Below are 16,416 nucleotides of genomic sequence, written 5' to 3'. Positions count from 1 at the left end.
TATTTATGGTCAACAACCTTTAACGTGGAGGACCCGTGATGATCAGTTGGCGTTTCAGTTTCCCGTGCTGCCTTCAATGCCGTTCATTCATTGGAAACTATACAATCCCGTTATTACTAGAATCTAACTGTTCAACATAAAGGTTATTCTTACTGAAATGTCAAACTGTTATTTCACACTTAATACATGATCTTGCAGAAGTACTTTGTATATAAAATCTTTGGAAAATGTAATCTTTATTTTATCAGTGAGACGATCGTTTACCGCAAAAATCAATTTTTCCAACAGCACTCAAAGGCAGCATCTGACTGAGCCAACAGGCTGTTTGTATGTATGGGGATAATGGACACTGCCGAGCAGTAATGCGTTAATTTCTGGAGAAACACGGCAAGATTTTGAAGGAACATATCATTATATATTCTTGGGATAAACTTTGTCCAACATTGATTGATTCCCGACTCTCGAGTCTACCGGGTAAGTAGATGGCAAGCCCTGCAAGCTAACCGTGTTCACCTATCGGTAATGGCAACAAGCTGCTAGCTTGTGACGCTAGCGTTAGCTTTCAACGTATTGTGTCAGCGCCGGCTGCATTTGACGAAAATATTCATGAATAGTCAAACAAATGTGCTAGCCAGTGTTGTTATTTTTGTAAAATAATTCATACTGTAACATGTTAAAGTGTAAAGGCTGTGTGGTGACTGTTGACACGAGCTGTATCGGTGCGAACGCGAAGCTGAATCCTGACCTGAATTTAGCCTGAAGGCTCTAAACGTTACAGTCCCCTTTCTGTCTGTTTGATGTTATCTCTGCTATCGGGATGCTTTGTCCTTACATTATTACATTTCTTAGTATTTAGTTGCAGAGTCTTTATTACCACATTTTCTTCATTATTGTACAATGCTCGTTTGTCTTGTTGGTTAACTCCCTTGAGCTGCCTCTGTAATTAAACAGGGAGTCGTCGTCACCATTTCTTGCTTGGTTATTGTTTGCATTTCTTTTGCATTTTATTTATTTTTCGGATCAACAACAGATTCTTAAGATCTCAGTTTGATTTTTGGTGCAGGGTTTTTTTTATGCTGCCACGGCGGCTGTTTCTGTTCAAGTCAATGTGACAGTAAATGAAAGCTGCAGATTTCACCTACATATGCATGATTTGAGGAAACCAAATTATGGGGGAAAAAAATATTTATTTTTAATCATATTCATCACTTTGTAGCCAGGAAGCCGAAAAGCTCTTCCAGTGAGTGCCTGTCAAGACTAATTTATAGAGCTTTAATTTATTTATTTATTTTAATTATTATTTCAATTATTATTATTTTTATTTATTATTATTATTATTTTATTTTTTTATATTTGTTTATTGTTTGGTGGACAGTCCCCTTTTATAAACTGTACAGTGAAAGGAGCAGCTTTAGCACTTTGCGGCTATTTTCCAGCTGTAGTCCCAGGCTAGTTGTCAGTATAGGTAACCAAAAATGCATTGGTTAAAAATTCAAATACAATAAATTACATTATATTTATAAGTACAGCAGGCCTAAACAAAAGGGAGAGAGACATACAACATGTGGCACACAATTAGAGCAAGCACAGATGGAGCAAAGACATTAAAGCAGTTCATGCAATAAAGACAATACTGGGGAGAGACAAGGGAAAAGAATAATCACTGAGGCCACATTGAAAACACATACAAGACATAAGTTACAGCGTGCTTTACAAGGACTTTATAACTCACATGTTTGAAGACATACTATTCACAACAGTAACTAAAAGGAAACAGCAGAGGAAGAGAGGCATTCAAGCAATAGCTATGACAAATCAATGAGTCAAGTGAATGAGTGTGTAATGTTAGGACAGCAACATGTTCCCTGGAGGGCAGCTTTAAAACACCTTTTAAAGGTTTGCAGAGGAGGGGGTGCTTTTAGGGTCATGGTCTGTCACAGCTCATTCATTGCCCAGAGTGCATATTAGTTACTTGGACTGTTGTGCATTGTCACCAGCAAACATCATGATAGGGTAACGGTAATTGCACTGTGGTTCTTGGCATGGTTGAACGCTGGAGAGTGCCTTGCTAATGTGCATCCTGCAGATAAGTGATATGGAAGAAGCGGATCATGCAGCTTTAAAGTGTTTGGTATAGGGTTGTCTCCATACCAGATTTAAAGACTTTGATACAAGTCTTGTAAAAATCAATCAATATAGATAGCTCTTTTGTTACCACAGCATCAAAAATACAAGTCATAGGCACCCATTATTGGGTCATTTCTTGTTTTTAATGACTAAAAAATGCAGGCAAACTCCTCCTGTGTGTCTAAATTGCACAAATAGTTTGGCAATTTCAACAGTGCTCTTTCTTTTTTTTTGCATAAATGGTAATTTTCGGTTAAGTATAAGACACAAGATATGCAGTTTTTTGTAAAGCTTTGGTTCTTATCAATACTGTCGATTATTTTTGTAATCGTTTTGAAACGTGGTATTGGAAATGTGGACAGCCTTAGTTTGGTATAAAGCATACTGTATAGCCTTGGGTCATGAATGTCTTTTTAAAACATTTTTCTTTCTATTTCTGCACTTCTGATGCAATTACAAAACACACTCTGATGAACTGTGAATCATCAGAAAACACTTTTTTCAGTCAGTTACTGATTTTTGCTGATACCAACGACATGCTGATGGTGTGACACTAGTTTATAAAAGCAGAAGTGTGTCACTGCTTCTTGCAGATAAAGATCTTCTTTTTTTTTTAAATAATCAACCAAGTGTTCTGACCCTGGCTGATCTTCTTTATCTTTGTACACAGTTTGGTGACAGCTATGGGTGGGCTGGGAAATGGACGTCGTGGAGGAAGGTCACCCCCTCTGATGATCGGTGCTCTGATCGCCTGTATTTTGGTTCTGGGCTTTAACTACTGGGTGTCCAGCTCCCGCAACCTGGAACTACAGGTGGGTAACTCAATTTGTGTCTCTCTTTCTTCCTGTGGTGTGTTGACAGTGCACATGTCATCTTTTTGTAAATGTAATATTGTTTAAAGTGAAAGGTGTTGGTAATAATCTCTAATCTTATCATATATCCCTCCTTGGTTAGATGTTCAGTTCTTGTAATGTCATCTTTCACCTTCCAACATTTATCCCAGCTTAAAATTAAGGTTCATTTTGATCCTGCTTCGTTGGTTTTAATCTGAAAAACAAATCATAATTTTCTGCTAAAGAATTGACACAAACATCTTTAGTACCTCTCTATGTCTTCTGTAGGAGCCATGTTTAGGAAGTGCAAAACGCAAATTGTTCCAGCAGGTGTCGCCTTTATGTTAATGTGATACTCTATATAGGTAGGAACTTTCACTGGGGTGTCAGGTGTTGCTACACGGGCCAAGCTCAATTGTGTTTTCTCTGTGTGTGATGCAGACCAAGCTGTATGAGTTGGAAGGCCAGGTGCGACGAGGAGCGGCGGAGCGAGGAGTCGCAGAGCTGAAGAAGAACGAGTTCCAGGAAGAAATTCAGAGACAGAAGAAGCAGATCAGCAACATAGAAAGCCTCTACAAGAGACAGCTAGAAGGAGCCCAGAACACCTGCAGCCAGGACAAGGTAGGTAGATAGATAGATTGACTACTGGTTGGTGCACGCGCCTCATGTGCAGAGGCTGTTGTCCTCCATGTGGGCGACCTGGGTTTGAATCATAGACTGTCAATTTTAATGGACAAAGCCATTAAAGGCCCCCCCACCCCTCCAAAAAACTTCCCACAGTGTCAAGGGAAAAATGTAAATAAACTGTAACGTTACCTTGTTAATATATCTTTTCTTCTAGGGTATACTGCAGCAGAATATTACCTCCAGTACGAAAACCCTTCAGGAACTCAAAGGTAATTGTGAACATTTAACTTCTTATAGGTTAAAATCCTCTAGAGCTGTGTTGAAAAATGTTTCTTCTCCGCTCTTTAAGACGCTCTGAATGTCTCGTGTTTGTGTCTCTACTGTAGGTCAGCTGAATCAGCTGAGCGATGACCTTGGGAAGCTTCAGAAAGAGCTGCAAGGTTGCCAAGGCAACATCAAAACTCTCAACAACAAACTCACTTATGACATGTAAGAAAACAATTCAACCCCACTTTCTTTTTTTTAGCAGGTCTATTTGCATTTTTTTCATCATAATGAAAGCAACCTTTCTAACATTCCCGGTGATCCTTTGATTTGTGTGTCTGTTTGTGTGCATGTGCAGGACCCATTGTAACTCCCAGGTCCTGTCCCAGAAGGAGCTGTGTGACGAGAGAGTGGCAGCGGCTAAACTTGAAGTTCAGAAGAAAATGGAGAAACTCATCGTTCCTCAAGGTGTCACCTCTCCTGTGAGTAGGATTTCATGTTTTACCTAAACATAAAGAAAATGTACCGTAAACTACAGAATGTAAGTTTCACCTATGTAAGAGACACAGCCTGTTTTTGAGATGTCTCGAAGAGGGGAAAACAGGTTTTAAAGGTTTGCAATCCTGTCAGCCAATGGTGACAGTTTTTGAATTTAAAATGACTTAAAGGTCACATATTATCATTCTTTTCAAACAGTTTAAATAAATCTCAGAGCTCCTCAAAACATGTCTGTGAAGTGTCTTGTTCCAAATCCACTCTGATCCTGTATTTGATCATGTCTATAAACCCCTCTATTTCAGCCCTGATCAGAACAGGCTGTTTCTGTGTCTGTACCTTTAAATATGTAAATGAGCTGTGTCTGACCACGCCCCCTCTCTGGAAGGACTTGGGTGTCTCGGTCTTTCTCGCTCCATGTCCTATTGTTTACGGTGAGAAGGCAGACTCAGAGGGCAGAACAAACACCTAGCTGTGGGAGTGTCACCCACCTGGGGGAGGGGTTACTGCCCTTTGTGATGTCATGAAGGGAAAATCTCCAAGCAGCCTGTTTGAGCACACATTTTCTGAAAAGTGGAGCAGGTAAAAGATGGAGAGGATGGACTTTTCTTATAATTGGGACTTTTAAGTTAAGGTAATATTAAAAACACTGGGGATCTAGGATTTACATTGTTGTTGCCTTGTCATCAACCAGGGAACAACATTGTTTTATTTTTATAAGAATCGTATTAAAGTTTAAAATTCTGGTATTGTGATGATGACCCTCATTTACTGACATATGTGGAGCTGTAAAATAAAATGAGAAAATCTCTTGATTGTCCAAAGATCATTGAAAAACAGACTTTCAACAAAGGAACTGGAAGTGAAAGAAGTTCTTAGATCTTATAGAAATTGACTAACTTTGATCTTTCCCACTTTTGCACGTGTATTTCCCACTTCTCGATTTTTGACACTGAGTTTTTGTGGTGTCTGTTTGCTGCAGGAAAATGCAGTGGACGGAGCAGTCATGACTGGAGCTGATGCAGTTAAGACATCCACTGTGGTGAGCCACACACCGAGCCTCTCTCAACCCAAAGACAAAGATCCACCTGAACTACTAACCAACGAGATCATAGTGGACAGAGGTAAAACACTTTGATGTCCTGGTTACTCAGAAATACATTTTACAACACTATACACACAAATATATTTACACACACTCCCTCATGTTCGTGGTCTGTTGTTTTCCAGCTGCTGATGCTCCACTGGACCAGACCCCAGCCAAGGGTCTTGCCGTTCCCTCGGCTACTGCAGAGAAGCAGGACATTTTGTCACCACCAGAGGGAGCTGTTACAACAGAGGAGGGCGAGGCAGATACCAGTAAACTTCTGAAGAATAACCTGACTGAGGGTAAAGAGGTGGAGGTGATGGATGTTCATGAAGACGGCGCTCAGACAGAGGGTAAGGAACTCGCTCTATTTCCTACTCTTAGTCCGCAGAGCTTTGTTCAGTGAAAGACAGAGAGCTCAAGTTTCATATCCTGACATTTGAAGAGCTGAGATTGTGAAATGTTTACGTGTGTTGAAACAACCATTTTTTTCCCCCTCAGAGGCGGACCCCGGGATGGAAGGCATGCTGCTCAGCCAGGCGAAGGCCGATGACTCTCCTGGTCAAATTGTGGACGAGCAAGATGAATACGACGCTGAAGAACAAGTAGCTGGTGGGGTTGATTTGGAGAAGCAACGGCAGACTAAACGGAATGAAAATATAGGTATGTGCAATGAAAGAGAAAATACCCCCGCCCCCCAAAAAAATACCCTTTGTATGTGTTTACAAAGAGGGCATTGGAGAGCATTTAGGAGCAGTTAATAATAACCCCCTGTACCTTTTGATCTTTGATAGACAAGGAGATGGAGGAGGAGCTGGCTGACTACAACGGGGACGATGAAAACGAGGGCGAGTTTGAAGCAGACAAACAGGCAGCGCTTGCTCAAACCTAAGGTACACACTGAAACACACACTGATGTCTTCTAAACTGATGTACCGTAAAACTTCAAATAGAAGCCCATCACACTTTAAGGCCCCGCCCCTTTTACTAGCCTGGTGTTGGTGCAGGGCTTAATAAGAGGGCCCTATAAATTTAATGTTGAAATAGTTTGTTGATTAAAGAAAGAAAGAGAGTCTGCCTCTCGCCCACTGTGCAGCATGTTGGTTTGGATGAAGATCAAACCACTGATTTGTAATTGAATATGTTTATTCATACCTTAATTTTTTACTCATCTAAATATTCTCTCAAAAAGTCATTAAAGGCGCGTCTCATGGTAAATTGACTTCAGCTTGTAAAGCGCTTCTCTAGTCTTCTGATTACTCAAAGCACTTTTACACCTCAGGTCACACCTGCACATTCACATGCTGAGTAAATCATCCATCTTCAACTAATCCCATTTATACACATACATAGGCCGCCGCAAACCAGCGGGAGCAATTCAGGGTTAAGTGTCTTGCCCAAGGACACAACGGACATGTAGCTGCAGGAGCTGGGGATCAAACCCCGACCTTCTGATTGAGAGATGGCCGATTCTACCAACTGAGCCACAGCCGCCCCTCATATTGACTCCTGTCACATTTAAAGGCAGCATCATTTTATAGACGACTGTAAATAAAAGCCTGGGCTATTAATAGAAGTTTTACGGCGCAATTGCTTTTTGTTCTTTATGATGTGACTTTATAATAACTAGGGCTGAACAAATAAACACGGTTTTATCTCTATCTTTAAATGAAAGGCCTTCTATGCACCTGGATCATTTATACCAATGTGTTTTGGTTTCATGTTTTTTTAAATGTTGAAATTCTGTTGCAGGTCTGGAGTTGCTGAAGGAGCCGACACACTCCACACACTTCAAAGCAGAACTGATTGTACATCTCAGCACAATAACAGGTTAATGCAAAACCCTCCAAACACAGTCAACACAAGAGAAACCAAGACAGACATTTCTGCATGAAAGACTCGCGTTCAGGGGATTGATTTCACTAGCATAGCATCTGCATCCTGTAATGGTTTTATTTCTCTGTGGCATTTTTAAGGTTTCAAGGTTTTAAGGATTAGAGTTGAAAATATTTACAACTTCATGCACAATGCTTTTTTTATTCCAAAAGACCAGATAAAAAGGCAGAAATATGCAGATGTAGTTTTTCACACTATGTGATGAGGGATACAACTTCCTCATTACAAATCAACAGATTTATAATATGTGATTAGATATGCTGACATGTTCACTCTGTAGCGACTCAAATGCAGTATAAATCATGATGCTGTGTGGACCTTTATCGGGTTACGATGGATGAAAACGTTGAATTATCTGATCAAGTGAGAGAACTCCTTCATAACAGACTCTGCAGCACATTTCCTCCTCCTCTCTGGTTTAAAAGCATCAAAATCAACACGTCGTTAAGTCAGTCCTGTAGTGTTTCACATGAAAGGATGCTTCATTTGGGGAAATGATCAGAATGCTTTGCTCCATAAAAATGTGTCATTGAATGTAAATGATGCTTTCCTAATCTGCAGCGAATGTGCTGAAACTGTAGCTCGACTGTTTAGTGCAATTGTGTCATTTTGATGTGAAAGCCGGTCAAACTGGAAGGTTAACAACAGCAGCTTTGCATGATGAAACATTTAAAGAAAGTTGTGCCTAAAAACCTTTCCATCGAGCCTAGAACGATAATGACTGATCAGGTTTTATACTCCGCTGTGTTTAAGGGCGCACTCACACTGGGCAATCTGTACCGTGCCTAAGCACTCTTCAGCCTCAATGTCCAGTTTGTTTGAGTAGTGTGAGTGCTCAAACTCGATACACTTCCTTGGCCAATGCACGGTTGGAAGAGGTGAGTTTTGGCACGGTACAGTTCATGCACGAGCACAAGTAACAACGTGGACTTGAAGTATAAAAGTATGATTGATCCCCGCTTCCTTTACCGAGAAATCCCATAGTGTAATGTCTGTATCTGACTAAAACGACTCAAAAGTCAAAGTGAGTAAAGTAGCTGTCATGTTCTCTGTGTTCTCCAATGTGCGGACGCAGATCCAATCTTGCGTCCCTTTTTATTTTTAAATATTTTTTGAGTCAGTCTGTTTTGTAAACTGAGCACGCTTCATGATCACGTAGAGCCATGCATGTGTTGTTTTATGAAGTTAGGTAGAAGAGGTAACCATGCTCAGGCCCGGTTAGTCCTGGAGCAGTGTGGGTGCAGGCCAGAGGGGGGAATGGGGAGGGGGGACAATCGTGCTTCAACATGGTACAACTGGGCCTAGTGTGAGTGCGTCCTGAGAGGTCATAGAGTAAAACAAGGTTGAATCTGAAATGTACGCTAACACAGAAGAACAGTTTTCGACTTTTTTAAATTATTTGAAACACCTGAATGATATCTGCAGATCATCAATCTGTTTTTAATTTGAAATCATGCCTTATGGGGTCTGTGTGCACCACTTGTCCCTCCTGCCAGTTGTTTCCAGCTGTGTTACATGTAACACTGAACCTGCTCAGAGTGTTTTTAGATGCCGCCTCTGGTCTGATGAAATGTTTTATATTTTATTGAAAAGGAGAGAGAGAGAGAGAGAGTTTGGGAGTTGCTGTCATTGGCATTTCTTAAAGCAGGGCTCCTGCCAATCCAGTAACTGAGTACTGCTCCTAGATGTGATCAAATGTATGAATTCAACTTAAAGCTGCACTAGACTGGAACATGTGTGGTCATGAGGTATCAGAAGAAACAAAAGAGTAGTTCCATGAGTTACCTTGTGATTCACGTACAGGACGGATTATTTATTCCCATATACAGGCTCTCTGCGGCACGTAGAAAAAAAGGAATTTGAGATTAAAAGGCGACAGATCGTTGGCTCGCTCTATTTAAATTATATAGATATGACGTCCATTGGTCCATTGTTAGAATCTCACACCATATAAGGATATTATAAACTTCCTCTATTTGCTTATCTGTAACCGGGACGTGTTAAACCACAACGGAGTTATACACAGTGTTTGTTCACCTGGCAGGTTCATGGAAAGGTCTCCTCTTAAATGCTTTTCAAACTTCTTTTTTTTTTCCAACATAAAAGCTTCAGCCGCTCTTGATGCCGAGGTTCCACAACTTTCACAAAATGTTTCAAACCTTTCAAAATGCACACAGGCTGAAGGGTTTCCTCCTGATGTGAAGGATGAGACACTAGACACCATTTAAAGCCATTACATTTCATCTAACAGAGACGTATCAGTGATAGATTTTAATATGAAACAGTGTTTTATTCTTTTTTTGATTTTCTCTCATGTTGAAGCAAAAAGACAAACAGCGATCAGAGCGGACATTATCTTTACGTTTCACGGGTGCTGCCCAAAATGAGTGAACCATCTACAGTAATGAGATTGAATTATTTAACACTTTTATCTAAAGGTCGGGACAGGCGGGGAAATACACTCCAGTAAATATGTGTTTATGTGTGAAGAGAAAAATCAGGTTTTTAAGGATGTGAAAAATTTGACAAATTGGCTTTTAAGGGTTTACACATGCTGGACAATGTGTGTTTGTTGGACCTGGTTTCTAACTTCCTGTAAGAGTTTTTATGTTATCAGCTCAAATTTCAAAGTAAAGGTTCAAATTATGAGGAGTTTTTTTTTTTTATTATTTGTATTGAAGTTTTTTATTTATCTGGCCATAAAAAGGTCCACCTGGAGAACAGGAAGTCTCTTGACTGATTTTTAAGGACAAGAGACACAAAGTAATGTGAGCGTCACCTTTCAAACACGACGACAGCACAAGTGTAATATTTGAATATTGGACTCATAGAAATGTGAACGAGTCTTTCGTCCTCTCCTTTTGGTCAATCTTACAATGAATAATGTGTCTGCGCTTTTATTGTCTGTGATATTTTTTTTTATTTTGAAAAGCTGCTGTGATCCGTTGTCTCGTCTGATGCTGCAGATGTTTAGATTCTGCTCTTTGTTCTGTCAGAAAGCTTCAGCTGCCTATTTGTGTCAAAGTCCATTTCTCTGTCACTGCACAGAAACCTGTTTGTTTGTTTTAATCTGAATTTGATTCCTTTATTTCTGTTGATTACATGTCTTTTATTTTGAAATCTGAACTGCTGAATTAATTTGTGAAAGGAATCGATAATCATGGTCTTTCATTTTGGAAGATAATAAAATTGTTTTTACTACCATGACACGATGGTTTCCCACAGTTTTTTTTGTTGAACATGTGATTTTTTAACCTGAACTACATTTCCATTACCCCAGACACAGACACCAGCTTATTATGTGAAACCAGACCAGCATGTTTCCTCTGAAAGTAACGGCAAAGTCAGATCAAACGGCAATCATGCACACATTCAGTGTAAGCCTTTGAGAGGTCATGTTTTACACGTACATTTTCACAGCGTCTGTAGATAATAAGAGCGTGACCGATCAAAGTAGCTGATTTATCTTCAGAATATTCAAATTACAACGATTTGACTAAGTTTGAGACGATAGGCTGACATACGTTTCTATTCAAAGCCAAACAAATATTCCTCGATTATCAAACGTATGCTTGTAATCCTTTAGTGGACCTCATTTGTATTTACAACGTTCTCAGTTTCATTGGTGCGCAGATGGTCTAACAGTTCACTCCCCATGTAGTAGTTACATGGGGAGCCCTTCGTTCTGCACTTTGGAACTAAAAGTCTCTCGTCCAGAAGGAAGAGGCTCAAACTCACAAATGCAGAGGAGGGGGACTCATCTCTAAAGACTGAGCTGGTGATCCGCTCCACCTGCTCCACCTGCTCCACCTGCCAGGTGTTCAAAGTCTCCAGACTCAGCTTACTGGACCCACCTCACGATCTGGTTCAGAGAGGTTTCCAACCCAAGACACAACAGAAAAAGATCAAATGGGCTAAAATAAATAAAGTTTGACTTACTTACTATTGAGTTATCAAAACGGTGTTCATGATTCAGAAGAGAGCAAAGAAAAGATATTTCACTGTTCACTTCTTTTCTAGTCTTCTGAATACTCAAAAGTGCTTTTACACCTCAGGTCACACCTACACATTCACACACTGCTGGTAGAGGCTGCTGTGTATTGAGACCATCAGAAGTCACTAACACAGCGCTTGCTGCCCCCTCACTCTGACATCTCTTCATTTGTGCATGTGCCTTTTTTCAGCCTGTGTGTGCAACATATTTCAATATCAGTGTAAAAATTGAATTTCCCCTCGCGGGTTTAATAAAGTATATCTTATATATGACTAAAGATGGTGTCATGACGTCTCAGAATTACAACACGACGTTACATCTGAATAACAAATAAATACAATATAAAAGTCGAGTTTATTACGTTTTGTGAATGAGAGCCGATTAGTTTAGTGTCTGTAAATGTGAATTTAGTTCTAAATATGGAAGCTGACATGCAGCAAAGTTTTCACACAGATATTCTGAAAAAAATGATAATATCTTGACACAGACAGACATTTGCATTAAGATAAAAGGTGCTCTGACCTCGTACAGTTCAAATGGTTTTTTTTCCCCTAAACATGATGCACAGCCCTTTATCTCCTGCTTGCCCCTCCCTCACGTCTCAGACCTCCTGTGTATAAATACCCAGAGAGGAAAGCAGAATATAATCCATCAAAAGACAAGTCATCAGCGACTCAACCACCCAAAGTGATCGGAGGGACAACCATGAAGCTCTGCGCTGTCTTCATTCTGTTATCGGCTGGTGAGTGTTTTCTATCAACTTCTATCCATAATGTTTTTATTTGTTACAACTTTCTCCAGCATGCATTTTTATTAAAGTTGCTTTAAAGGTGAAGAAGAAATAAGAGGTTGAAAAACTGAATGTTTTCCCTATTATTAAATCATTCTATATATTTATATCATGTTATATATTTCTATGTAAATCACATAATGATGATGTTTAGGTCATTTTGTCTGTATACATGTTCATGTGGATGCATGGATATAAATGTGTATACACAGTATATGTAGTGTATTATTTTATGTGTTTAAAGATTTATTTTTTGTCTTTTTGTGCCTTTAATGGGGACAGTGATAGGAATGGAAATCAGGGAGGGAGAGAGAATGGGGAATGACATGCGGGAAAAGAGCCACAGGTCGGATATGAACCTGGGAGGACTACAGCCTCCACACATGGGGCGCTTCTAGCTTTTGATGATTTATTTACTTTTCACTTTTTTATCACTCTCATGCAAAATACCCACTCGCGAGTCGTTACACAAACTAGTGTCAAATAAAGCAAATAGATATCCAAGCATGCACACACATGAACTCCCCATTCTCTCTTCTTTTTTTCTTTTACTACTGTTACTGTTTTCTTTCAGACGTATCCCTACAAACCTCTCTGTTTGCCCTGTGTTCCACATCATTTGCCCGTCTTTAACGTCACTGCTTTGACATTCATCCTTTATGTCTGAGCTTGAACTCGACTCGTTCACACAGAATTATTTTCTTCTTCCATCTGTCAGGAGCCGCGTTGGCTTCCATCGAGAAGAGGATTGTCGGGAGTCGGAAATGTAAGAAGGACCGGCAGTACCATGTTGAGATCAAGGCCACGCAAAGAGAGACTACCTGTGGGGGCACCCTGCTCAACACTCTCTGGGTCCTCACTGCGGCCCACTGTGGACAACAGTAAGAGACATCAACGCTGTGTCACACATAATAATAATAATAATACTTTATTTGTGTACTTTTCAACACAGCTTCACAACAGATAATAAAAGCAAACTTATAGAATAAAAGACTGAAAATAAAATCCCAGAGTTAAAGCTTTCTGTAATAAAAGGAGGGACTGACTCTGCAGGTCTGATCTCCTCTGGCAGGCTGTTCTGAAGTCTGAGGGCTCTGAAAACTAAAACCTTTTTAGTTCTGCATTTTAATTATGTTTTGTTTCGTTGTTGTTTTTTAATTGGATATTTTAGCATTATTTAGGTGGAGGCTTCAAATAATCTCTTTGAGTTTTCTGCACTGAATGTTGTCTTCTTTGTTATTTGTTGATGATGTCTTTTTTCCTTACTGTGCAAATAAATACAAATACAAAAAAATAGGCCTACTAAAATACTTTAGATACCACATGTTTATTGTTGCCATGGGCAACAAATGCTATCCCTTCACTGGCTGCCTGTTGATTTTAATAACTTTATAGGCCCCTTCCTATAGTTTCTGAGCGTTTAAAGGCTTTATATGCGATTTTTTCATCCAGCAGATGTCGCCCTTGAGCACCAGCATGAAACCAAAACAACTGGCGCTGCATTGTTGTGTTAGCATGCTAATGCTAGCGATCTTTATTATGCTCGTATCTTCACTCTGCATGTAAATTAACCTGAAATGAGCGTGATCTAGAAACACAGTTAAGCAGTGAGTACAGTATGTTATTCTTCTTTTCTCTAGTCCCTCAATTAAACAACTTTTATACACGAGGGGAGGAGTCTGCCTGCCGTCCTGGCGATGTAAACAAAGTCAAGATAGGACTCTGAAAACTCTGAAAACATCACAGACAGTGGGACTCGGGTGTTACACCCATTGTAGACAGTCATGACTCACAGAGTTATTTTCAGAGGATATACTTGATTTATATTACATTTAAGTGTGAAAAATCACATATAAAGCCTTTAACCCCCTAAAACAGTTTGCAGTCTGAGATCCTCTGGCAGAGCTTAACAGGCTGTTCCAAGGTCCAGGATGAAAACTAAAAAAAATGTTGCGATATGGACACATTTGTTTATTCTTGTTAAAAGCTGGGCTGCTGTGTTTTGTCTTGTTTGGAGGTGGTGGATTGTTTTTTTACTGAGACAGATGTATCATGATTTACAGCAGTCGAGGCGTGAGGAAATAAAAGTGTGGAGGAGTTTCTCCACTTTTTTTTTTGGCGACTTGAGTGATTTGAACTTGGCATTTTGCACTTTTAACGAGATTCAAACAATTTAAGAAAAATATATACTGGAACATAATGACTTGAAATTGTAATACAAAACTTGGCATAACAAGAGCAATTAATATATTTAAAAAAAAAGTGTTTATAGATTTGCACAAAATAGTGCCGCTTAAAATGAAATGACACCTGCCCTTCAAGGAACACACTCTGTTTCATAGTCTACATTAGGTCTAAAAAAATAACAATATTACATTGAATCAGCCAAAAAGAAAAAGGAAGCTGTTTAAATTATTTTATTGAAGTTACTTTTCTGTTGTTGCTTTGCAGGGAACTGAAGGTGGAGCTCGGCGTTAACTATGATGCACCATTGTTTTCCACACATTTTTTCGTAAATGACAAGCAAGACATAAAAACCAACCAGCAGTTTTTCTTTGACAAAGATGAGGAAGGGAAACTCCACGACATCATGCTCATTAAGCTGACTGAGAAGGCTTCAGCTGAACTTCCCACACTGAAGCTTCCTGCTGGGGAGTGTACTAGACCAGAACTGAAAAAAACGGTTCAGGTTGGAGGCTTGGGACCTGACAAAGAGGGAAAAAGTGAGAAAAAAAATGATATGATACAAAACAGGCCTTTACAGTAGCCTGCAACATGACATGATACGATACGACACACAACACAACAAGACACAACAAGTCACAACAAGACATTTTCACTTAATTGACTGAAGAATATAAAACGCCCTTAATAACGGTCACATTTCAGGATCAACTTCTTGATCACTTTAATTTGGTCTCAGTTTCACCTTTTTATCGCGCTCTATCTCTTAACTTCTATTCACCTCTGCCTGACATTATCCCACAATGCACTTCTGTCCCTGTTACCCTCACTCATATTTCTAAACGCCACTGTGATGAGTCATGACATAGTAATGTGGCGAGTCAAATTAGTGTGAAAATCAGTTGTGGGCCTATCAAAATTCGGCTGAACTGATTTGATAATTGCATCTCACTACATGTCAATATTCTTTCCCACCTTTACTAGACTCACAGGTGAAAGTCACTTTTCTAATTCTGTTCCTTTAAACCCTCAGAGAAAGGATGGTTCAGCTCCAGCAAGTTGATGTGTGCCAACACATTAATGGCCGCATGTGGCGAGAATGATAAGCCTGATAACCAATTCCACAGCGATGAAACCAACACCATGTGTGCCTATGAATCTGGAGTGAAGTCCTGCTATGTAAGAAAACTGCTTATACTTTTAAAAGGCTTATCCATCAAAAGTCTGATTGTAACTTGACATATTTAAAAAGTCCTGCGCTTTCTCTCCTGTAGGGCGATTCGGGTTCCGCTGTGGTGTATGAAGGCTGTTTACACGGGATCATTGTCAGCAACCCGACTGATAAGTGTGCAAACCCCATCGTAATGATGGATATCTGCCACTACAAGGAGTGGATTGAAAAAACCATGAAGGAAAACGAACACTCGCATTAATGATGAGATATCACCATAAAAATGACTAAATGTATGTCATTTCATTTTCCTTTTTAATTAAAGCGATGTGGTCTCTCAAAGCTCATGTGAAGTCTTTCTTGTGTTTACCAAACATTTGAATGTCAACTGTCTGATATGCAAAAAGCTTTCACGCCTTTTCAATTCTGGTCTTAAACTTGCAAAGGGTCAAGAGTTCAGCCCAACGACAAATTGAGAATAAAGATACATCACACTCAGGGTTCCATTACAGCCATACTTTTTCAAGATGTTCAAATTCTGAAGGCAGCATATAAAAGTTCTCATAGGACAGTTCTTTGTACAAAAGCACCTCGACGCGTCTTTAACTTGCACACAGGCAGAAACACACACACACACACACACACACACACACACACACACACACACACACACAAACAGATGTGAGTGTTGTCACTCCTTCAGGTCCACTTGTGATTCTCTGGTTTCTTTGTCACATCTCTCTGTGGTGTGTTGACAGTGCACATGTCATCTTTTTGTAAATGTAATATTGTTTAAAGTGAAAGGTGTTGGTAATAATCTCTAATCTTATCATATATCCCTCCTTGGTTAGATGTTCAGTTCTTGTAATGTCATCTTTCACCTTCCAACATTTATCCAAGCTTAAAATTAAGGTTAATTTTTATCCTGCTTTTTTGGTTTTAATCTGA

At 39.6% G+C, this 16,416-nt stretch overlaps 2 protein-coding genes across 2 annotated transcripts; both read left to right on the top strand.

Moving 5' to 3' along the window:
• The first annotated feature begins 287 nt into the window (after positions 1-287).
• On the top strand, positions 288-10,536 carry golm1 (golgi membrane protein 1). The gene is made up of 11 exons (XM_061038862.1): positions 288-474; positions 2,798-2,939; positions 3,402-3,581; positions 3,802-3,856; positions 3,974-4,076; positions 4,210-4,333; positions 5,329-5,470; positions 5,577-5,786; positions 5,935-6,096; positions 6,228-6,326; positions 7,186-10,536. Exons 2-10 carry the CDS (start codon positions 2,811-2,813, stop codon positions 6,323-6,325), a joined length of 1,203 nt encoding a protein of 400 aa, XP_060894845.1. The 5' UTR covers positions 288-474; positions 2,798-2,810; the 3' UTR covers position 6,326; positions 7,186-10,536.
• A 1,422-nt stretch (positions 10,537-11,958) lies between these two features.
• On the top strand, positions 11,959-15,810 carry LOC132974673 (trypsin-1-like). Its single transcript, XM_061038896.1, has 5 exons — positions 11,959-12,065; positions 12,832-12,994; positions 14,565-14,836; positions 15,331-15,476; positions 15,572-15,810. The coding sequence occupies exons 1-5, from the start codon at positions 12,029-12,031 to the stop codon at positions 15,728-15,730; spliced, it is 777 nt and encodes a 258-aa protein (XP_060894879.1). The 5' UTR covers positions 11,959-12,028; the 3' UTR covers positions 15,731-15,810.
• Positions 15,811-16,416: the final 606 nt, after the last annotated feature.

This window comes from Labrus mixtus, chromosome 5 (genome assembly GCF_963584025.1).
Source record: "Labrus mixtus chromosome 5, fLabMix1.1, whole genome shotgun sequence".
Lineage (NCBI taxonomy): Eukaryota > Metazoa > Chordata > Actinopteri > Labriformes > Labridae > Labrus > Labrus mixtus.
The sequence above is the reverse complement of the archived record's forward strand: the minus strand, read 5'-3'. Positions and strand labels throughout refer to the sequence as shown.

Bases quoted from the DNA above. Each gene is read 5' to 3' on its own strand.
- golm1 (XM_061038862.1), top strand. From the start codon at position 2,811: ATGGGTGGGCTGGGAAATGGACGTCGTGGAGGAAGGTCACCCCCTCTG. The intron at 4,334-5,328 runs GTGAGTAGGATT...TGTTTGCTGCAG, and splicing joins CTCAAGGTGTCACCTCTCCT to GAAAATGCAGTGGACGGAGC. The intron at 6,097-6,227 runs GTATGTGCAATG...GATCTTTGATAG, and splicing joins TAAACGGAATGAAAATATAG to ACAAGGAGATGGAGGAGGAG.
- LOC132974673 (XM_061038896.1), top strand. From the start codon at position 12,029: ATGAAGCTCTGCGCTGTCTTCATTCTGTTATCGGCTG. The intron at 12,066-12,831 runs GTGAGTGTTTTC...TCCATCTGTCAG, and splicing joins CTTCATTCTGTTATCGGCTG to GAGCCGCGTTGGCTTCCATC. The intron at 12,995-14,564 runs GTAAGAGACATC...GTTGCTTTGCAG, and splicing joins GCGGCCCACTGTGGACAACA to GGAACTGAAGGTGGAGCTCG.